The sequence below is a fragment of the Nycticebus coucang genome, chromosome 5 (assembly GCF_027406575.1).
Source record: "Nycticebus coucang isolate mNycCou1 chromosome 5, mNycCou1.pri, whole genome shotgun sequence".
Lineage (NCBI taxonomy): Eukaryota > Metazoa > Chordata > Mammalia > Primates > Lorisidae > Nycticebus > Nycticebus coucang.
Genome location: NC_069784.1, coordinates 95918583 through 95942353, shown reverse-complemented (window position 1 = coordinate 95942353; position 23771 = coordinate 95918583). Strand labels below are relative to the sequence as shown.

Sequence of the window (23771 nt, the reverse complement as noted above, 5' to 3'; positions counted from 1 at the left end):
ATTATATATCCTGATATTCCAATCCTACCCACTAGCATTGAAAGCATATTAATACTAATATAAGTATACAAATGATTATAACATCTTTATTTGTAATAGACCAAAATTGTAAATAACCCATTATCTCTCACCATATTGAAGATTAAAGTCTGATATAGGCAAACAATGAAATACTACTTAGCAAAATAAATTAACCCTTAGTTCAGGTCAAAACTACATGACATTCAAAATAACTATGCACAATAAAAGAATGCAGAGAAAATAATTACATGCTCTATGATTTCACTTTATAAAATTATTGAAAATTCAAAAAATCTATAGTTAAAGAAAGGAGATGAACGATTGCCTGAGGTAAAAAGGTCTGGAAGAAGCAAAGAAAGGATTACAAAAGTTCATAAAGAAACTTTTGGGGGAGTATCTCAAGAATGGAAGAAAAAGTATCCAATGTACTCAGCTCTACAATGAAACTAATTTATGGCTTTCACATGAAAGCTATAACCCAGTTATAACCCAAGAATTGGGGGAAGAGGTAAAGGGAGGGGAGGGAGAGAGGAGGTGGGCGGAGGGAGGGCGATTGGTGGGATTACACCTGCGGTGCATCTTACAAGGTTATATGTGAAACTTAGTGAATGTAGAATGTAAATGTCTTAACACAATAACAAAGAAAATGCCAGGAAGGCTATGTTAACCAGTGTGATGAAAATGTGTCAGTCTATAGAACCAGTGTATGGTGCCCCATGATCGCATTAATGTACACAGCTATGATTTAATTAAAAAAAAAGAAACTTTTGGGGGTAATGTGTATGTTTGTTATCTTTAGAGCAGTGATGTTTTCATATATATCAGAAATATTTCTTAAACTATTTCTTTAAATATGTGATGTTTATCGTCTATCAATTATACCTAGTAACACTACTAAAAATGTCTAAAGCCCTTTCCTAGTTGTAAAGTTACATAAGAGGATTACTTGTAGAAACTTAACAGTGAAACTTTTATGTCCTTGATCAAGGCTAATCCTGTGAATCCAACCATTTTTCATTCCATTCTCATCTATACATTTATCAGTTATCAAGCAGAGGTCTGTCATAGCTGACAAACAAAATTTTATTGTTAAATCTTAACATTTTTCTGTAATCATAAAACTAAAGTGCAAGACAGGATATGTAAAAATATCAGCTTATACAACACATAAACTTGATATGCAAAAAATTACAGCATGCATAATACATACAAATATGGAGCAACTTTCTTGTATACCTTTGACACTGATTGCATTTATGTCACTTAATATGATAGTAATTACAAGGTGCTAGTGCATATCCACCTTTGCTTTTTTTTTTTATTAAATCATACCTATGTACATTAATGTGATCATGGGGCACCATACACTGGTTTTATAGACCGTTTGACACATTTTCATCATCCTGGTTGACATAGCCTTCCTGGCATTTTCTTAGTTATTGTGTTAAGACATTTATTTTCTACATTTACTAAGTTTCACATGTACCCTTGTAAGATGCACCGTAGGTGTAATCCCAATTACCCTCCCTCCCTTCCTTCTCCCCAGGAAAGATGGAGTCTCCATCATCTCCAGGAAAGATGGAGACTTTACCTCTTTCATGTTCACATTGATGGAGCTGGAACATAGTCTTCTTAGTAAAGTATCTCAAGAATGGAAGAAAAAGTATCCAATGTACTCAGCCCTACTATGAAACTAATTTATGGCTTTCATATGAAAGCTATAACCCAGTTACAACCTAAGAATAGGGGGAAGGAGGGTAAATTTTTATTTTTAATAACAGGTTGTGGGCTGGATTTGACCTGTGGACTGTCATTTGACAACCACTGTTCCAGAGCTTACCTTTTATAAATACCTTTTTTGACACCTGTACGCCCCTTCCTCCTTACTTGGGAACTGTAATGCTCTGTGGCTCAGTCTAGTCACTTATTCTTCCTCCTTTCTCCCTTAACTTCACTTCTACTCTGTCAGAACAAATAACAGTTATGTCATGCTGTTCTACTCTTCCTCCACTTTTTTTGGTCTTACATCTAAAATTAAATGCACTCAATGCTTCACTGTCAGTCCTTTTGGGAATGGCAGGCCATCCACATCATCTCCCACTCTTTCACACATTCCTTAGAAAGGACTCCTGAGTACTATCTTGAATTTTTGTGTGTTTCAAGCCATTTTTCGTAGCATTGACACTGGAAGGATAGCTTGGCTGGGTATGGAGACATTGACTTATGCTTGCTTTCATGCAGTCTTGCTTTGTACATTGCTGCTGAAAAACATGATGCCACTCTGATATTCTTTGCTTTGTGGGTGATTTAGTTTTCTTGCCCAAAGGCCAATAGGGTTTTATTCTTTTAACTTTAAAGTGTGCTATTTTTCAATGTCTCCGTGGATTATTCCTGGTCAGTTTTTGTAGATACAAGTGAGCCTTCAACACATAGAATATTCTTTTATTTCTGGAATTTTTCGTGGAATGATAGTTTGACTTACTAGTTCTATTCTTTCTTCTGTTTTTATTTTTCAGAAACGCTATACTTATATATGTAGTATATGTTAGATCTTCTTCTCCTAGGTTCTGTAGCAACTATTTTTTCATAGGCTTTTTAGCTCTTCTGTATTTTTTTATTTTCTTGCTGTTTTTATTCTTTTCTAAGCTCCCTTTATCATACAGAGGAGTCCAAAAATGTATACACATTTTAAGAAAGGAAAAAAACTGTATTAAAATGTAATGCTCAAGTTATGTTGGACTTCTGTAGTTAATAAGAGATACAAGATAACAGACATTATCAGTATATATTATTATAATTTTTTTAATTTTAATTTTTACATATACATGTGTTAATTAGGTTTCCATTTTTTTGCCTTCACAAAATTAAAAAGACTTAAAATTTAATAACAACAATGTTTAAGATAAGGATTAGAAAGTATTGTATTTTGAGTATTATAATTTTAATACAGTTTTTCCTTTCTTAAAATGTGTATATATTTTTTGACACCCTCTGTATTCGCAGTCCTTTCTGTTCTCTCTTAGATACTGTAGATTCAAATATTTATTTCTGAAATTATTTCATCCCCCCATGTCTGTTTTGAGTTTTATCATCTACAAGTATACATCATCTGCTTTTTTGTACTTTTATGTGATCAGTTTCTGCATTTCTAATTTGGGGTAATTTTTTATATATGCAATGGTTGATTAAGAATACTTAAATTCAAGTTATGGTATTATGTTACAGATTTCTTTTGTGTGTTTTTTTTGGGGGGGCAGGTGGAGTGGGGTTTTATCAGTTGAAATATTTTGATTCTCCTAGTAGTTTTATATGGAGTTTCATGTTAGCTTCATTCATTTTTAAATGTCTTAGCCTTCCCTGAATCATTAATTACAGGAATTCTATCAACATAATGGTGAGAGGTTTGGATGTCACCAATGTTTAGTTCAGAGAAATTTTGTTTAAGTTTATTTTACTTAACAGCGTTTATTCTAAGGGGCTTGGAAGATGTGTCTTCTGGCCTTGTGATTCTTACTTGTTTCTGTAAGATCTTTAATACCTTCTACTTGCCTCCTCCTTCCCCTGATTACGAAGGTCCATGGGACCTTGCCAGGGTCCTTCCCAAGGCTGCCACCTCTGGTCCCAGGTCCTCTGGGCCTGAAAGTTCCCCTCTTTGTATTCCCCAGTAGTGAACTGCATTTATTCATGAGATCTCAAGCCTGTTCTCAGTATTTCCCCCACTCTGTGAGGGATTCTCCCCATTTGCAGGTGATTTATCTCTGTCCTGCCATCCCGAGGACCCCATGGCTCTTTCCTCTTTTCACTTACTTGTCATATCCACTGATCTTTGCTCCCTAGACAGGACTCTAGAGTTAGTTTTGCTAGTTTCTAGTATCTGTTTATTTATATGTAATTGGAGTTTGTAGTATTCCCCTCTTTCTTATTTTTTACTTTTGTGAGTTTTAGTCTGTGGGTTTATTTGCTCTCCTATTTATCCATATGGTCTTTGGAAGATGTGTTGATAGGTTTGGATATAACTAGATACCTTTACCTAATAGGAACCTAAAAATCAACATTTTAAAGTTATACTTTCTTGTGTTGTTTAACTCATAATATTGATTTCCACTGTGTATTTTTAATATATTATCTATTTTTTTACTGAACAGTATCTAGAAAAAGTAGTTGGAAAAGTGGTTATCCACAATTATTTTGAAGAGCTCAAATTTAGAAATGGAATTAGACTTGTTCTGTAACCCTAAGGATCAATGGCTAAAGGGTGTGGCAAAGCATATTTAAAATCCGTACAAGGAAGACTTTTTAGTAGTTCAAGCTGCCTAAAGGTTAGATAGGTTGCCTAGAGTTGTAGAGGTTGTCAAGTTAAAAAATTTATATTAGAAATTCAGTCATCTGAATTTGCGTGCGTAAAGGGATAACTTTTAAGCTGCTACCTATGATGTGTTGCAAATTGTGATCTGGCCTACAAACTCAGCCCTCGTGAATTCAGCTGCTGGCTGGTATTGCAGGAAACAACATCATGAGCTTCTCACCCCCCTTTTTAGTGACCACAAGAATGTGTTGAGCAGGGAAGAAAAAAATGACACTTCACACCTAATGATGGAGGGAAAAAATGACAAGTGGACCTAGGCAGAACTACCATAATAATAAAGAACAGAAAGTTCAGAACTAGTCCAGCTGCTGAGGTTCTAGCTCCATCACTTACTAGCTGTGCATATAACTGAACTCTGTACTGCTGTCCAGTAACTACTGTTCTACAGTAACATGATTTAGGGGAATGGGAGTTTGTTCAAGGTAGGTATCTCATATAAAATAATAGATGTTTTATCTCATTGCCACTGTAGTGTCAGAAGTTTATTCATCCTCAAATCTGCTCTCCTGTTACTCTGATTCAGATATTTTCTCTGTTACTGATTTTTGTTTCAGTGTTTTAGGTCTTTTAGACTCGTAGTTGAGCTCTCCTTCTTTTACCTATTTTAAATACCCCCAAGAGAGACCTCATTAGATACTATCATCCCTATTAAAAGATTGTGCTAAAACAGTCCCTAGGCCTGTTTGTGGATTGACTGCTCTTGGGTTAGGTGCCAATCTCTGGTCCTTGTCAGCTGTTCCTGTGTAGCAGTTTTAACAGAAGGGATTGTGGGGTCATGTGCTAGGCATTCCAAGTGTTTGGCCTATCCCAAAGTGTAATGAAGATGATCAGTTAAGGAACATAGCAAAAACCAGGCTGTAAAACAAGGGTAGACTTGTCAGTGTAGGGGAATAGTTTAATACAATAGCCTGGTGAACGTGTCTTTATAGAAAGCAGCTCTTCATGAGAAAAGTCAGTGGGTTTCAAAGAGACAGACAAAGAGGATGGCAGAGTTTTAAAGCCAGTGCTGAGTCATGTGTATCTAGTGAGATGTAGACTCTTGATCAAGTTGTGTAGTAGGTTTTACAGTTTTTCCCAGATCGTAGCTACCACCAATTATGTGATCTTTTTTTCCTTCATTTAAGTTGTCCTATTAAATTTGATTATCTTCTTTTATACTTACTGTATCACTTTGCAATTTAAGAAAAGTTGGCTCTGCCTCCAACAGTACTTATCTAACTTTTTTGACTAATGTTTTTCAGAATCTTAAGTTTAATACCCCTAATAAGAAGCCAGTTAATCTTCCTGATGCAAAGTATCAGTTTATTGGCAGAGGTAAGAGAGAAAATATCTCTAGAGACTTACAGCATAACACACTATTAATTAGTAGCAGATAAGAGGGGTTAAGTGTGAAAAAGGTAGGTTTAGTCATGAATTCTACCAAAATAAAATAAAAATACTCCAAATCTTTTTTTTTTTTTTTCAGATTAATGCAAGGGTGCGTATAATTAGCTTACACTGTTTGCATTTGTAAGGTAAAGTCCAAGGTGTGGTTATGTCCCTCACCCAGGAAGTGTGCCTTATGCCCATACATTGTACAACTTACCAAACTCCCTCTCCCATTCTGCCGTTCTTGAATTTAATTGTTTTTCTTTCATGTTGGACTGCAGTTAATCTACTCATTTCAACTTAGTATTAATACTGAGTACATAGGACGATTGTTTTTCCATTCCTGAGATACTTAAAAGATTGTTCTCCAACTCCTTCTAGGATGTTAGAAAAGATACAAAATCTTCATCATTTTTATGGCTACAGAGTATTCTGTTGTGTATACATATATCCCGTAGTTTGTTAGTCTGTTCGTGGGTTGATGGGCACTTGGATTGTTTCCACATCTTTGTGATTGTGAATTGAACTGCAATAAAAATTTGGTGCAAATGTCTTCATGGCAAAATGACTTTTTTTCTGTCGGATAAATCCCTAGTAATGGGATTGCCATATCAAATGGAAAGTCTATTTTTAGTTCTTTGAGGAATCGCCATACTTCTTTCCATAGAGGCTTTCCTAGTTTGCAGTCCCATCAATAGAAGTTCCCTTCTCTCCATGCCAGGATCTGTTGCTTTGGGACATTATGGTGTGGGCCATTCTCATTGGGTTAGCTTATATCTCAAAGTGGTTGTGATTTGCATTTCTCTGATGATTAGGGACAATGAGCAATTTTTCATGTGTTTATTGGCCATTCGTCTGTCCTCATGAGAAAAGATTCTGTTCATGTCTCTTGCACGGTTTTGAATAGGGTTGTTTGCTCTTTTCTTGTTGATTTGCTTGAGTTCATTGTAGATTCTGGTTATTAACCCTTTGTCAGATTTATAGCATCCAAATATCTTCTCCCATTCTAAAGGTTGTCTCTTTACTTTGTTGATTGTGTCCTTAGTGGTACAGAAACTTTTTATTTTGATTAGGTCCCATTTATTTATTTTTGTTGTTGCTATGATTGCCAATGGGATTTTCTTCATAAATTTTTCTTTTCCTAGGCTAGTAAGATCCAGAGTTTTCCCACACTTTCTTTTACACTTTTTAAGTTTTGTGTCTTAGATTGAAATCTTTTATCCATTATGAGTTAATTTATACAAGTGGTGAGAGGTGAAAGTCTAATTTCAGTATTTTACATGTGGTTAACCAGACCCTCAACACCATTTATTAAATAGCAATTCTGTTTCCCTGTATGCTTTTGTTTGCTTATCAAAGATCAGATGGTGATAGGAAGCTGATTTTATCTCTAGGTTCTCTGTTTTGTTTCATAGATCTGTGTCTCTACTTTTGTCTAATAAGCTCAATCAGAAACAAAAAGGGGGAAATAACAGATACCAAAGATAAAAAAGATAGTCTCTGAATACTACAAAAAACTCTATGCCCAGAAATTTGAAAACCTGGAGGAAATGGACCAATTCCTGGAATCACACTACCTTCTTAGACTCAAACAGGAAGAAACAGAACTCTTGAATAGACCAATATCAATCACTGAAATTGTAAAACTATAAAAAAAATCTTCCAACAAAAAACAGTCCTGGACCAGACAGTATCATACCAGTATTCTACCAAAAGTTCAAAAAAGAGCTTGTATCTATAGTGCTAAACATATTCTAAAACATTGAGAAAGAAAGAATCCTCTTCAACTCCTTTTATGAAGCACATACCATCCTGATGTCAAAACCAGGAAAGAACACAACAGAAAAAGAAAATTAATGACCAATATTATTAACCAATATTGACGCAAAATCTCAATAAAATCTTAGCAAACAGAATTTAGCTGCATATCAAAAAAAAAAAAAATTCATCGTAACCAAGAGGCTTCATCTCTGGGATACAGGGCTGGTTTAACATCAGCAAATCCATCAGCGTAATTTACCACATAAACAGAAGTAAAAGCAAAGACCCTACGGTCCTCTTAAAAACACAGAAAAAGTATTTGATAACATCCAGCATCCTTATTTTGATTAGAACACTTAAGAAAATTTGCATCGATGGGACATTTCTCAAACTACAATGTAGTTTAACATATCAAACTATATTAACTATGGAGAGTTAGAGACTTCTTTTCAGAAATAAGAACAACTAACTTAAGTGTTTCATTTAATTTAACTCTGATGATTCCACACATTTTTTTTTTCTGAATTGAGATTAAATGTTGCACAGTGATATCCTGTGGTGGGCAGATAGCTGCAAGGGCTTGTCATAAGTCATAGGCCACCATTCAAGTGTTAAGCAACTCAGAGGGACCAATGCAATTTATACAGCATGAAGGCTTGGAATAGGAAAAATAATAAAACATTTAGGATGCCTGGAGTCTACTAAAATGTAACTTATGTTCCAGTAATCAAAATTTAGGTCTTATCAGTGCATGCTTGAGAGGACCAATAATTTTTTTGTTCTTTGCTTATGTTACTTAAGTCTGGAAACAAAGATTGGGAGTTAAATTACGTGCATTTTGTCCTGGCTGCTTAGTAGAAGTAAGAAGAAACCAAGCAGGCATGGTGGCTCACACCTGTAATCTCAGCACTTCGGGTGGTTAAGGTGGGAGAATCACTTGATGCCAAGAGTTCAAGATCAGCTTGAACAAGAGAGAGACTCCCATTTCTACAAAAAAAAAAAAAAAGAAAGAAAAATTAGCCGGCCATAGTGATACATACCTGTAGCTCGGACTTCAGCTACTTGGGAGGCTGAGGCAGGAGGGTCACTTGAACCCAGGAGTTTGAAGTTGGAGTGAGCTGCTATGATGATGCTACTGCACTCTAGCCCAGGTGGCAGAATGAGACCCTGTCTCAAAACAAGAAAAAGAAAAAGTGTCAGTTAGTAGGATTTAGTGCCTGTGACAGCTGAATGGTGACCCAATGCAGTCTTCTGAAAGAACTTGGTTGTAAGATGCTAAACTAAAGAAAGATTTGAGGAAGATAATGTTTCATTGTTTTCTAGCTGCTTTTCAAATGTAAGTAGGGTAAGTTCTCATCAAGGTAAGTATCACTAGATTTTTAAATAATGAAGGAAATCCTCACTTTTGCTAGGACACGTTTAGGACAATGAGATGTGTGGTACGACTAAATTATACTGACGTGCCTAGATAGGAAGTACAATCTGAGAACTAAAAACAGCAAGAAAGCACTTTATTATATTCCTCAGTAAACACGTCTTAAAAACTTAGCAGTGTCCTGCTTTCTGTTAGCTACTGGCACCACAAGGATGAAAAGGTAAGGCCTTTATTCTCAAGACGCTCACAGGCTTATCACAGGACAGACAACTAAACATTTATTAAATACTGTAATTCTCACAGCCCGAAAAGAGCTCTGGCACAGATCCCCACTTAACTGATCATCAGTTTTCTGGCCCACATAGGCCTCCTGAAACAGAATCTTAAAGTGGGGCCTGGGAATGTATATTGTGAAAAACTTTCCTGGGTCCCATTGATCAGCCTGGCCTAGGACCCTTGCACAGAGTGAGACTGCTCAGTGCCTCGTCGTCAGCCTGGCGTAGGACCCCTGCACAGAGTGAGACTGCTCAGTGCCTCGTCGTCAGGCTGGCCTAGGACCCCTGCACAGAGTGAGACTGCTCAGTGCCTCGTCGTCAGCCTGGCCTAGGACCCCTGCACAGAGTGAGACTGCTCAGTGCCTCGTCATCAGCCTGGTCTAGGACCCGCTGCACACAGTGAGACTGCTCAGTGCCTCGTCGTCAGCCTGGCCTAGGACCCCTGCACAGAGTGAGACTGCTCAGTGCCTCGTCGTCAGCCTGGCCTAGGACCCCTGCACAGAGTGAGACTGCTCAGTGCCTCGTCGTCAGCCTGGCCTAGGACCCCTGCACAGAATGAGACTGCTCAGTGCCTCGTCGTCAGCCTGGCCTAGGACCCACTGCACAGAGTGAGACTGCTCAGTGCCTCGTCGTCAGCCTGGCCTAGGACCCCTGCACAGAGTGAGACTGCTCAGTGCCTTGTCGTCAGCCTGGCCTAGGACCCGCTGCACAGAGTGAGACTTCTCAGTGCCTTGTCGTCAGGCTGGCCTAGGACCCCTGCACAGAGTGAGACTGCTCAGTGCCTCGTCATCAGCCTGGCCTAGGACCCCTGCACAGAGTGAGACTGCTCAGTGCCTCGTCATCAGCCTGGCCTAGGACCCGCTGCACACAGTGAGACTGCTCAGTGCCTCATCATCAGCCTGGCCTAGGACCCGCTGCACACAGTGAGACTGCTCAGTGCCTTGTCGTCAGGCTGGCCTAGGACCCGCTGCACAGAATGAGACTGCTCAGTGTGTAGGCATCAGCGTGGCCTAGGACCCCTGCACAGAGTGAGATTGTTTGGTACCCAGGTACCCAGCCTGGCCTAAGACCCTCTGCCTGGGGTAAGATTGCTCAATACCCAGACATCCTGTCGGCACCCCCCTCTGGGATCTTATGATGCTGTATCTCTGGTGGCATCGTTCACAGAGTAGCGTCAGGTTGGGGGAGAGTGGAGGTAAGAGAGGCAGAGAAAGGAGGAAGTGCATCCTTCCACCCAGCCCCACAGAATGGGATGTGGGATATATTGGGAGATGTTCCTTGGAAGCATCTCAACCTGCCACCAAGATGCGAAAATGTCAGTCCAGACCATGCGCTTTGAGAGTTTTGTGTTCTTCCTGCATAGTATGTGTGATCAGTGCTTGTATCCCTCTCCTCTTTCCTATTCTCATTGCTGGTAAATCTCATTTCTGTTCATTGAGTCAGTGTCAACAGGACAATTCACCAACTTTATCAAACTTGTTAAAAAATGTGAGAGGAAAGGATGTGTGTACCTAGTATTTCACATTACAAAATATGTAATGGAACATGAGAATACCATTAATGTGTTTTTATTTTGTGTAGTTTTTGTTTTATTTTTCAGAGTCTCACTCTGTCGCCCTGGGTCGAGTGCCATGGCATCATAGCTCAGCAACCTCAAACTCGTGGCCTTGAGCAATCCTCTTGCCTCAGCCTCTCAAGTAGCTAGGATTACAAGCATACACCACTACGCCTGGCTAGTTTTTCTATTTTTAGTAGAGACCAGGTCTCACTCTTGCTCAGACTGCTCTTGAACTCCTGAGTTCAATGCTTTGGTCTCCAGGGTGCCATAGTTTTGTTGGGATTTTTTGTCCCCCCCCCCCCTTTTTTTTTTTTTGGTGCTAGACATTTTTTTAAAAGGGAGGCTTTGTGTTAATAATATAGAAATGTCAGACAATCTAGAAACTAATATTTGAATGTTGCCTTAGAGACTTTTTTCTGGCTTGATTCCTTAGGTAGGGAGACCACTCAAAGATCGTGGGACAGATGCTGCCACAGACAGAAGATCTGGGGCTTGCTCCAGAGATTTTGCTCTACTTCACTCAGGGCAGGCGTAACTGCTACAGCTAACAGTGGTTTAACACAATAAAATGTTATTTCTCTTTCATGTATTTGTGGGCCCTAAGAGGGCTCCTCCCTCATAACCTCATCTAAATACTAGCACTTTGGGTGTTAGGGCTTCAAGATATGAATTTGAGGAGATGCAAACATTCAGTCCATAATAGCTCTATTCCTCTGTGTGTGTATGTGTGCTTGTGGGGATTTGTGGTGGTAAAAGATGCATAACATAAAGTTTACCATTTTATTTGCAGTGTACAGCTCAGTAGTATTAAGTATCAACACATCGTTTGCAGCCAATCTCCATATCTCTTTTCATCTTACAAACGGAAACCATGTAATCATTAAACAACAACCCATTTCCTCCTCCTCCCACCCCCTAGCAGCCATCCTTCTACTTTCTCTTTCTCTGAATTTGACCACTTCATTGGAGACTACAATGTCTGTCTTTTTGTGACTAGCCTATTTCACTTAGCATCATGTCCTCAAGGTTCGTCCTGAGCAGTGGCTACCTTAAGGTCATCAAAAACAGAAGACTTTACCCTCAATCTAAGTCACTTTATACAACTGAGAAAATTTACTGGGCTTTTGTTCAAAACCTTTTTCAAATACGCCTCGCTGGGATCTAGAAGTAAATTTTCCCCCTAATCCTTCAAAACCTCATCATTTCTCCTGGAAAACCGGACAAGTCTTTCCTGTGCTCATCTCTTTCCTGTAGTTCTTTGCCAGAGGAAGTTTTTCTTGCTCATGTCAGAGTCTGATGTGGATTGAGGGAGGGACGGTGTGCTCCACATGATCACTCAGGGTCCACACTCCTTCCCTGTAGAGCAGTGGTTCTCAGCCTGTGGGTCACAACCCACAGGAACTGTATTAAAGGGTCTTGGCATTAGGAAGGTTGAGAACCACTGCTCTACGTCCTGTCCTCCTCCACACTCCACAGATGAACAGAAAGAAAAGGATTGCACCAGAAGGCTTTTAGGGGCCAGACCTAAGAATGTTCTACACCCATTCCATTGTCCAGACTTATTATAGTCTTACTTAACTGGAAGGAGTATAGAGAAAGAAGACAAGGTTTTGTCAACATATAACGCCACTGCTGTAGGCTGGAGCTAAATTTGGAAGTACTGACATATAGGTGGTGACAACAGATATGAGTAAAAATGGGAATCTCCCCACAAAGATTGTAATGGATCGGGGACCTTCATAAGAACAAGGGCATTTTTTTGGAGTGTCTGTACTGGTAAAAATAACTTAGGTAACCTAAGCTTACAATGTTTAGAACAGTTGCTATAGTGTTTGTAGGAAGGTTTAAACGTGTAGATTAAATACACGGAAAAGTACCTTTTTCAGAAAAGAGTGTGTCCACTCCTTGAAATTATGCAGGAAAAATATATATCAGCATCATTTTGTTGTGACTATTGAAGCCTGTGAGCATTAAATCACTCTGAATTTCAGAAAAACTGAATTAAGATTTGTCTTTTTGTCGTTTAATGCACATTTATTAAGCATTTAATATGTGCCAGACAGTGGCATATATTAAACTTACAACGTAAGTCACAGTCCCTCAAGGAAGATCAAATTTAGTTGGGAAAAAATAAGGCCAGTAAATAGATGACCTAAACACCATGCAGACTCTCTGAGACCACGGGAGTTGCACACCTGAAATGTTACAAGCCACAAGGGAGACTGTCTGGAAGGGGAGGAGCATTGATCTAGAGCCCAGCATATTTAGGTTTGAGGCTCAGCTCTGCTGCGCAGTGTAACCATGGGGAAGTTGTCTCTGAGCTTACCTTTCAGGTTGCTGTGGTTAGGGGTAATCTGTGTAAGCCTAACAGAGTGCTTGGTACTACTTGGTAGGTATTTTTTATTAACATTATTGAAGAAGGTGGAGTTCATATTGGATGGAAAACTAAGTTACTGTATTCTAACTCATGAGGTCATTCAGCAGTTATTTAGTTAAGCCACTACTACACATAAATGTTTAGGATTAGACTGTGTGTGTGTTTGCTGAAGTCCTATTCCGTTTTTAACAGAAACGTTCATCTGCAGCCACCAATCTTACACACTTCTTTCCTCGGTCTCATTTGCCCAGAGCCCACCCTACCCCTCTGAGCACGGCTGCTGTCCCCCTTCTCTGCTGCAGGGATCTGCCCCACTTACTGTCCTGTATCGTTGCTTCCCTGCCCCCTCTCCTGATTTTCATTGCTGCCATTACTACCGACTTCACCTCAGGCAGCCTTTTTCTTTACAAATGAATTTTCTTTACCCCCCTTTCTTACGCTTCCTCTTTATTTGGATTTTTTTTTTTTTTTTTTTTTTTTGGAGAGACAGTCTCATTCTTTTGCTAGTGTCCTGTGGCATCACAGCTCACAGCAACCTCAAACTCTTGGGTTCAAGTGATCCTCCTGCCTCAGCCTCCTGTGTTGCTGGGAGTACAGGCACCCACCACCATGCCTGGCTGTTTTGCTCAGTCTGGTCTGAACTCCTGCGCTGAAGTGATCCTCTCACCTTGGCCTCCCAGAGTGCTAAGATTAAAGGTGTGAGCCATGGTGCCCAGCCTCTTACACTTATTCTTCCTCCCCCCCACCAAATTGCCTCAGGAATAATTTACTACCTTCTTTCTGTCTTTGTTCATTTTCCTTCTGATATCATGAAAATATCAAACATTATTTTCCTTGTAGCTATCCAGATGTCTCTGCTCAGTTCCTCTGTGCTGGCATTGACTCTAACATTGACTAAGGATTCCTTGAGATGGCAGGTGCTTTGTTGAGTCTGCTCATCTCTCAGAGAGTCTATTGCAAACTAACTGGCAGTGGGGACCAGCTACACACCTTTTTTGAATTCTCAGTATTGTTCTGTGCACACAGGAAATGCCCTACAAATATCTGTTAATTAAAAAGAAGAACCTTACCTAGCACTGAAAATAAGTTTTAAAAAATAATTTTATATGCACATACATTGTTTTATTGCCAGTATTACAAGTTTCTTATGATAAATGCAAATATTTTCACTTTGGTGTGGATTAAATGTACTTTTGTTAGGAGCCATTAGATTAGTTAGGAGCCATTTATTACATTGTTTTTATGGCAAACTGGATTCCTAGTTTTAAACAACTGCCTTTACCAAAGCAATTTGGCACATAAATGGTAAGATGTAGATTGTCTATTCAGAATTTTTCCCTTTCACTGATATTTTGAAAGGGGATTTAGTTTCTGATAAAAATAACCTTTGTTTGACTTTCTCTTACTTGATGAGTGTCTTCGTGTGCTATTTGCCACAAATAAAGATTCTGAAGGTTTTTCAGCCTCAGGGGATGAAGTAGCAGAGCCCATTGAAGATAGATCCAAGATTAACAGATGTAGCCCATGTGCGCTGATGTCTCAGGACTGTAACTTGTGAGAGGCAGACGTCCCACTGGAACCCAAAATGGGTAGCAAGGACAGTGCACACAGTTTATAGATTAAAATTTTGACAGTAAGTCAATTTGTTGTAGTATTTTGAGGACTTGCCCCTCAATTATTTTAAAATAAGTTACATCACATCCATCCCTGTCCTGCCACTTCTCCATTTGCGACTTTGGCTCCTCCCTGTTTCTCCCCTGCACTGGCATCCTGCCCTGTCTCCTGCCCACGGAACCTCCCCGGCCAGCCCCAGCCAAGTCCAGGCCCCTTCAGGCTTCTCTTCACAGCTGCTCCTCAGAAACTCAATGCCAAATCAATCTTTTTATTTCCTGATTTCCTTTTACTCTCCCTCCCATTTCTCCGATGTTTAGAAAAATGAAAAGAAGTTAATACAAAGAAATGTTTGTTGCTGTCCATTCTCTAAAGTCATCCTCACCCGCTACCCTCAGCTCCTCTACCAATGTATGTCTCCACTTAAAAAAAGCAGGGCCCAGTTCAAAATGTCCATCCATGTAGATGAATACACATCATTTTTATTTATCCTAGAAAATTTACTTTTACAGAATTTACCATGTGCTGCCTCATATTACATTATAGTTGGTGGATTTCAAGTTGCTTAAGAACAATATTCATGTTTGGTTTGATTTTGAGTCTCTCTTAGCACTTAGCAGAGGGGTCTGCTCATATTAGTAGCATAAAAAGTATTTATGGAATGGTGAACTTCTCTTAGAGATGGACTAGTGTCAAAGTCCTCCATTTGAACATGGTGTTTGTGTTATCCTCTTGTATCATTCCACATTTTCATTCACAGGAGTTTCTAGATTTTCAAGGCTCAAGAACTGCCCCATTTTTTGTTTTTGTTTGAGACAGAGTCTCACTGTGTCACCCTTGGTAGAGTACTGTGGCATCACAGCTCACAGCAACCTCAAACTCTTGGGCTTAACTCTTTCCTCAGCCTCCTAAATAGCCTATAGGCACCCACCACAATGCCCAGCTATTTTTTGTTGCAGTTGTCATTGTTGTTTTAGCTGGCCCGGGCTGGGTTTGAACCTGCCAACTTCGGTGTATGTGGCTATTGCTGTAACCAGTATGTGGCTATTGCTGTAACCACTGTGCTATGGAGTGCTGAGCCAAGAACGGCCCCGTTGTATTAACAAGTTTAATCATGCTTTTTATTTAAATCTCGCAGTCAGTGAACTGTACCCTCTCTCTTGGTAGTCTTGTGTGCAAGCTGAACACAAGGACCACCATCCTGGCAGCAACTAACCCCAAAGGCCAGTACGATCCCCAGGAGTCCGTGTCTGTGAACATCGCCCTCGGCAGCCCACTCTTGAGTCGATTTGACCTGATCCTGGTTTTACTTGATACCAAGAATGAAGACTGGGATCGAATCATTTCCTCCTTTATCTTAGAAAATAAAGGTACGTGGAGATAAACAGCATCAAAGTGACAAAAAGAGATTAGATGTAACTAAAAGAAATTCCTTTTAGCCACTGCAAAACTAATCAACTCCTATCTATAACTGTTATGTTTCTCGTGTTGCTTTGTCCTGAGAGAACATTATAGTTTACTACACTTGGCCTGCAAATGACTGATTCTTTGTCATTTTGGGGATAAAGTAGGTGGTTAATTTAAAGAAGAACTTTTAGTGTAAACATCATATTAAAATATAACTTTTTTCAGAAGAGTAATAGAATTGCTGATTCATAGTAAAAATCTTATTTTTATCTTGTTTGAATTAGACTCTAGAAGAAAAAAATCTTGCTTTTAGCTCTGAAAAAAATAAAGGAAATTCTTTTTGGAGAAGATTAGATAAATACCCTGGATATGCTACATAACAGGCAACAGCGAGATGCTTAGACAGAAAGCAGGGAGTGAGAGGAGCCTGTGGGCCCAGAGTGCTGAGTGGAAGGAAGAAGGTCATTCTCTACCAGCTACTGATGAGGTTGTCGTTGTTCAATATGTCCCTTGTGATGAAAGGGGGAAGCCTTATGATAGAGAATTATTGCTTACCTCTTATTCACAAAGAAAACTGGACTAAATTATGGAACAGAAATCTCTAAATGTGGACATCTCTTCAAGTTACATTTACTCAGTTATAATTTATTACCATGGGGTAACAAATTAATAATTTTTTTTAATTTCTTTTTTTTTTTTTTTTTGCAGTTTTTGGCCAGGGCTGGGTTTATTGCCACCTCTGGCATATGGGACCGGCACCCTGCTCATTTGAGCCACAGGAGCTGCCCCATAACTTAATAATTTAAAACCCTGTAGGAAGCTCACTGTTACTTAGCTTAAATTAAAATTAACTGCTTTTTCTAGAACTGTATGCTCTACAGAGAACAGATCTAGATTTCAATAGCCACAAAAATCTAAAGATTGGGCAGTGCCTTTGGCTCAAAGGAGTAGGGCGCTGGCCCCATATGCCGGGGGTGTAGAGTTCAAACCCAGCCCCAGCCAAAAGCAGCAAAAAAAAAAACAAAAAAATCTCAAGATTGTCCTTTAAACAAGGAGTATAAGAACTTTATAAAAATTCTTAAAATGAGATGATTGCCTGATCTACAACCTGATATACACAGGTTACCCAAGCCAATCAGAGAAGCTCTGGAGCATGGAGAAGATGAAAGCCTACTTCTGCCTCATTAGGAACCTGCAGCCCTCCCTGTCTGACGTGGGTAATCAAGTTCTTCTCCGGTACTACCAGATGCAAAGGCAGAGTGATGCCCGGAATGCTGCTCGGACAACCATCCGCCTGTTGGAAAGCTTGATACGATTGGCAGAAGGTTTGTTCCATTCAATAAATGACACTTTCACTGAATGTCTGCTGTGTGCAAGGCATGGAGCTTGACACCGTGGAGTCTAAGATGAGTGTGAATAAGGTGTAAACAGTCACTTAAAAAGTGAAGGCTTTTTTTTGGCCGGGCGTGGTGGCTCACGCCTGTAGTCCCAGCGCTGTGGGAGGCCGAGGCGGGTGGATTGCCTGAGCTCAGAGGTTCGAGACCTCTATGTAACAGCATGTGAGCCAGAGTAAGACCCCGTCTCTACTAACATCAAAACTAGCCAGACGTTGTGGTGGGCGTCTGTAATCCCCCCTACTGGGGAGTCAAGGGGACAGAGCATCGCCAGAGAAAGAACATCTAAAAAAAAAAAGAAGAAAGAAAATGAACAAAAAAAATAAAATAAAATAAAAAAGTACTTCAAATGAAAAATGAACAAGCAAGCTGAAATTAAAAATAAAAAAAAAAATTAAAAAAAAAAAAAAAGTGAAGGCTTTGAGCCGTGAGACATTATCTGCTCTTCTTTAAATTTCAGATTAATATAAGGGTACATATGATTAGGTTACATTGTTTGCATTTGCTAGGTAAGATGCAAATTATACTTGAGCCCTGGGAAGTCTACCAGATACCCCAACATTATTTCTGTTAGGTGAGAGCTTACCAAATCACCCTCTTACCGCCTTCTGCCTCCCCCCCTCCCCTTGCTGAATTTAATTGTGTTTTTCTCTTCAATGGGGGTGTGGTTATTCATTTGCTAGTTTCATATTTGTATTGAGTACATTGGATGCTTGCTTCTCCATTCTTGTGATACTTTACTTAGGAGGATACTCTCCAAATCCTTCCAGGTAAATACAAAAGATGTAAAGTCTCCATCTTTATTATGGCTGAATAATATTCTGTGGTGTACATATACCAAAGTTTATCTATTCTTGAGTTCATGGGCACTTGAATTATTTCCACCACTTGGTGATTGACAATTGAGCTACAAAAAACATTCTAGTGCAGATGTCCTTATGGTAAAATTATCTTTTTTCTTCTGGGTAGATACCTAGTAATGGGATTGTGGGATCGATTGAAAGGTCAACTTTTAGCAATTTGAGGACAGATTATGCACCTTGAGTGGAGGCAGTGTCATTAGAAAGCGGGGTCTTTGTGACATCTCAGGACTTACCGCAATTTAAGATATCATTCCTCTAAAGTGTTTGTTTTGATGTTTGGGTTTGTCAGTTGTACCTCTGTTAATTAACATGTTGAGTGGGATTGTTTCTTATTTGAAATTGTTTCCCATATAGTGTCTTGGTCTTGCGCAGTAAGTACCAAGCTACAACCCCCCAATCATTACACTAAGCAGATTAACAAACCATGCCCTATCTCATCACTGTCAGGCTTACATGTACACACATGGTGAATACGTGTCTCAAACTTTAACGTAAGCTTAATAAAAATTACTGTAAAACAAATGGACTTTATTTTCTCAAGGCTTTATAGCTACTATTGGGGCAAGTAACAGGCTTGCTAGTAGGTAGTAGTAGGTAGCTTTGAAAAGCTTATAGATCATAGGTAAAGAGACGTGTCAGAGGTGAGAAGTGAATTTGAATTTTGTGTATTTCTGTAGAAAATTACAAAGTGAGGATTAAAAGTTGCTGAATGTTAAATATATGTTTATACAGCTCCTTTCTTTGCTAGAGCCCAGAATATTTTTTATATATAAATATACAAAATTGCATGGGCTGTGCAGAAGGGTAGCCCATTATAGAAACAACCACAATGCTAGTTGAACATTGACTTTTATGCTTGTACTTGTAAAATAAATTTGTTGTTAGTAGCTCATTCATAAAATCCAACTGAGGGGTCAGGTAGAAATTTACATTTATCACCTCAAATATTCCTTAAAAGCAAACGTGTTTTATTTTCTCAGCTCATGCTCGTCTGATGTTTCGTAATACCGTGACCCTGGAAGATGCTATTACAGTGGTGTCAGTAATGGAGTCCTCAATGCAGGTAAAGATATTTGCATGCCTAATATATGCAGTAATTACAAACTTTCTTAAGAAAAGATACATGTTATTAACATATCAAGAATTAAAAGAAGAGGAGAATATGTCCTGGAGACATTACTATGTTGGTGGCATTGCATTGCTTGTTGGTATAAAGTAGGAGTCTCAGTCCTTTCCCTCCTCTGCACACCTGTAGGGTGTTCATGGCCCCACTGGTGACAGTATGGCTCCCTGGAGTAGCAATGCCACTAAGAACTAGGGGAGAGAATGATCAAAATTTGATGAAGCCTCCCGGGTGATTCTGATGCCCAAGGTAGGGGTGTAGAGGGTGGTCCCCGGAGTGTACTGCCACTGCATCTGCCTGCTGACTCTCCCTGGTATTTTTTCACCCCTGCAGGGAGGTGCACTGCTGGGAGGTGTGAATGCTCTCCACACTTCCTTCCCTGAAAATCCCCGGGAGCAGTACCAGAGGCAGTGTGAACTTATTCTGGAAAAGCTGGAGCTGCAGAGCCTCTTGAGTGAAGAGCTTAGAAGACTTGAAAGGTGAGGAAGGAAAACCAGGAAAGGCATTTAATGGAGAATCCTTGTTTCACAGTTAGTGAAACAGATAAAGTCTAAATTAAGTGAAAAATCTCTCTGTAAGGGACTCTTTCAGTCACCTATTCCTATAAAATCACAACTCAGTAGCTTAAAAGAAACCACCATTTTAGGGCTCACTTTTCTAGGAGTCAAATTCAGGAGATGGCTCTTCTCTGCTCTATGAATTGGCTGAGGTAACAACTTGGGAATGACAAAAGCAACTTTTCAAAACTTGCCTTTCTTCATGACTTGTTGAAATGTAACTAACAGACAAGGAGGACACATAGGAAGGAACACATCACATGCATTAGTGAGAACATGGGCTCAGTATGTACCTAAAGAATTTTTACCTGAACTTTAATGTTGGCATGGTCCTAAAATACATGAGCTTCTAAAGCTAGGCTTTGGGTCTATACCTGAGAAACAGGCATGAGGAATGGCAAGTCTGTCTGTCTGGGTACCTTCCTGATCAGTGCAGGCAGCTTCCTGACCTGCTCTTGGTTGTCAGTGTTGACCTGGAAGCTTGGGGGCTGGTGGAGGGAGTGCATGTGGAAGGCGGGTCCTGCAGAGAAGGATTGGAGGCTACACTGGGGTAGTTGGCCATAAAAGTAAAGCCTTGAGAATCCTCCCATGTCTTGGCAGTATTCTCCTAATTCACAAAGCCTTAGCACAGCCTTCCTGGGGAAGTGTGGGGACTGGCTTTATCCTGCTGACACCCAGACTCTAGACTGCAGTAAACTTGTACTTTGTATAAAATCAACTGCCCTTTCTTGTGGCCTCCTGGTTCTTTTTATGAGCCAGAGCCTTGTGCTCATATCAAGGTTATTCCTTTGTGTCATTTATGATTTGATATAGCTGAGCCCTTTCAAACCACTCCTGGGTGTGGCTTTGCCTTTGGGGAAGCTCTGGATTTTTACTGGCCCAACCTGCCAGGAACTGACACGTGATAGATTCAGGAAAGGAGAGAATATGAGGCTTAGAACCATTGTTGTGTGTTAGAAAAATAGCAGTTGGACTTTCCAAATTCAAACTGACTCTCTCGGAGGGACAAAGGAATGGGAAAAAGGAAAAGAGTATGTGAAAACTTAAAAGATAAGATGCTGCCTTAAAATGTTCTTTTCTACTAGACTTTCCTTTTTATATAGAGGCAAGTTCTGGGGTTGATCCTCAAAGCAACAAAACCATATATGCAAATGAAAGTGAATTTCCTCTAATACATAATCTAATGGCGGTGCCCATAGTTCAGTGAGTAGGGCGCCAGTCACATACCCCAAGGCTGGCGGGTTTGAACCCAGCCCCAGCCAGCTAAAACAACAGTGACAACTGCAACAACAACAACAACAAATAAATGGGCGTTGTGGTGGGTGCCCATAGTCCCAGCTACTTGGGCAACTGAGGCAAGAGAATCTCTTAAGCCCAAGAGTTGCTACCCAGGGAGACTCTGTCTCAAAGAAAAGAAAACAAAACAAAAAATAAGCATATGGGTTTTTACCTTTTAGGGAAAAGTTCTTTATTCCTTAAGAAAATCACATAATTATAATGAAAGTATTAATATTTTTATCACATTTTTCTTCCAAAAAATACTAGTGATAATCTGTTTCAAATGCACTCAAAACAGAGTGCAAAGATTTCAGAAATGTGTAGAAATTTTATGGGGGAGAATTTAATTGCTGAAATAAAAATCAGGCTAACCTAAAATAATAACCCTAACTTAGTCTCATCTTTTAGGACATTGTTATGAACTTTAATAATTATGAGTGTCAGAGGCAGAGCACGATGGTGAACGAGATAGATGTTTAGCTCAGCTCTCCCGGAACAACAGAATAAGGGGGTATGGAGGATGATGGCTGACTGCAGCCAGCTTTCAACAGAAGCTCCAGTCCAGAGGGAGAGATAATGGCCAGAAAGAACCCAACAAAGCCGAAGGGTGGGAGCTGAGCTGAGAGAAGAGATAGATAATTGCACATCCTCTTTGATGAGGCAAACTGCGACTCCAAGGTAACAAATTTCAGCTGAGACTTCAACCCAGAGTCACTGATTCACTAGGATTGGACAGAGAGCAGCTGGACACAAGACAGAACCACCCCACCTAGCCACACCAAGCAGGTCTCCAGAGTCTGAGGCTGTAGTATTGTGCGGGTCCTTTTCAGTGCTGTGGGGGAAAAGCTGCAGTCACCAGTCCCAGCTCTTTGGCAAAGGGCTGATTAACCACAACTCCAGAAGCCAATCCAATTTCACCTTACCTGCTTATCTAGCCAAACGGTGAAAAACAGTCATGGGGCAGAATCAGTGGAAAAACTCTGGCAACACGAATAATCAGAGCAGATCAACTCCCCCAAGGAGTGACAAAGCAGCCACACCAGAGGATCCCATTCATAAACAAATGACTGAGATGTCAGAAATCGAGTTTAGAATTTGGATGGCAAATAAGATTAACAGAATGGAAGTAAAATTGGAATTAGAAATTCTAGGAATAATTCAAAAGTTGTCATAAGAATTCAGTGAATTCAGGGCGGCACCTGTGGCTCAGTGAGCAGGGCGCCGGCCCCATATGCCGAGGGTGGCAGGTTCAAACCCAGCCCTGGCCAAACTGCAACAACAAAAAAAGTAGCCGGGCATTGTGGCGGGCGCCTGTAGTCCCAGATACTCTGGAGGCTGAGGCAAGAGAATCGCCTCAGCCCAGGAGTTGGAGGTTGCTGTGAGCTGTTTGATGCCACGGCACTCTACCGAGGGCAATAAAGTGAAACTCTGTCTCTACAAAAAAAAAAAAAGAATTCAATGAATTCAAAGACAAAATCAAAGATTTTGACACATTGAGAAAAGAATTTGCAGCCCTCCGAGGTATGAGAATTACAGTAGAATCCCTCAGTAACAGAATGGAGCAGGCAGAAGAAAGGATTTCTGACATCAAAGATGAAGCTTTTGAACACTCCCAAATGCTCAAAGAGGAAGAGAAGTGGAGAACAAAAATGGATCATTCTCTCAGCTCTGGGATAATTCCAAGAAAACTAATGTTTGCCTTATTGGAATTCCTGAAGGCAATGAGGTTGCTTTGGAAGGCACAGATGCTCTACTCCAAGAGATAATCGAGGAGAGCTTCCCAAACATGGCAAGAGATTCTGAAATTCAAATAGCAGATAGTTTCAGAACCCCAGCACAACTCAACCCAAATAAAGTATCACCCAGACATATTATAATTAACTTCGCCAAAGTTAATATGAAGGAGAAAATACTGCAAGCAGCCAGACGTAAGAAAACCATAACCTACAAGGGGAAGAATATTAGAATGACTGCAGATCTCTCTGCTAAAACTTTTCAAGCCAGAAGAGGAGGGTCATCTACCTTCAACTTTCTAAAACAAAACAATTTTCAACCCAGGATCCTGTATCCAGCTAAACTGAGTTTCATTTATGATGGAGAAATTAAATACTTTGATGGCCTTCACATGCTAAAGAAATTTGCCATAACTAAACCAGCTTTCCAGGATATTCTCAGAACCATCCTCCACAATGACAAGCACAATGCTTTACCACCAAAGTAAACTCCCTCAGAAATTTTTGATCAAATCCCAACTTTCACAGTAGTGAAAGGATTAAAAATGTCCACTGGACTTTAAAAAAATTCTACACCTGGGTGGCACCTGTGGCTCAAGGAGTAGGGTGCTGACCCCATATACCAGAGGTGGTGGGTTCAAACCCAGCCCTGGCCAAAAACAACAACAACAAAAATCTGCACCCAAAATACTACCAGGCTTATC

The 23771-nt window shown here is 39.9% G+C and overlaps 1 protein-coding gene across 3 annotated transcripts in view; it reads left to right on the top strand.

Moving 5' to 3' along the window:
* The window catches only part of MCM9 (minichromosome maintenance 9 homologous recombination repair factor), a 99065-nt gene that overhangs the window by 66859 nt on the left and 8435 nt on the right, over positions 1-23771 (top strand). Inside the window, exons 9-12 of one of the 3 annotated variants that reach the window (XM_053591290.1) lie at positions 15880-16082; positions 17241-17444; positions 19357-19439; positions 19833-19978. In XM_053591290.1, the coding sequence (XP_053447265.1) occupies positions 15880-16082; positions 17241-17444; positions 19357-19439; positions 19833-19978 (636 nt within the window). Of the gene's footprint in view, positions 1-11157; positions 12466-15879; positions 16083-17240; positions 17445-19356; positions 19440-19832; positions 19979-23771 lie in introns of those variants that run through there. The other 2 variants (XM_053591292.1, XM_053591291.1) reach the window with 2 other exon arrangements.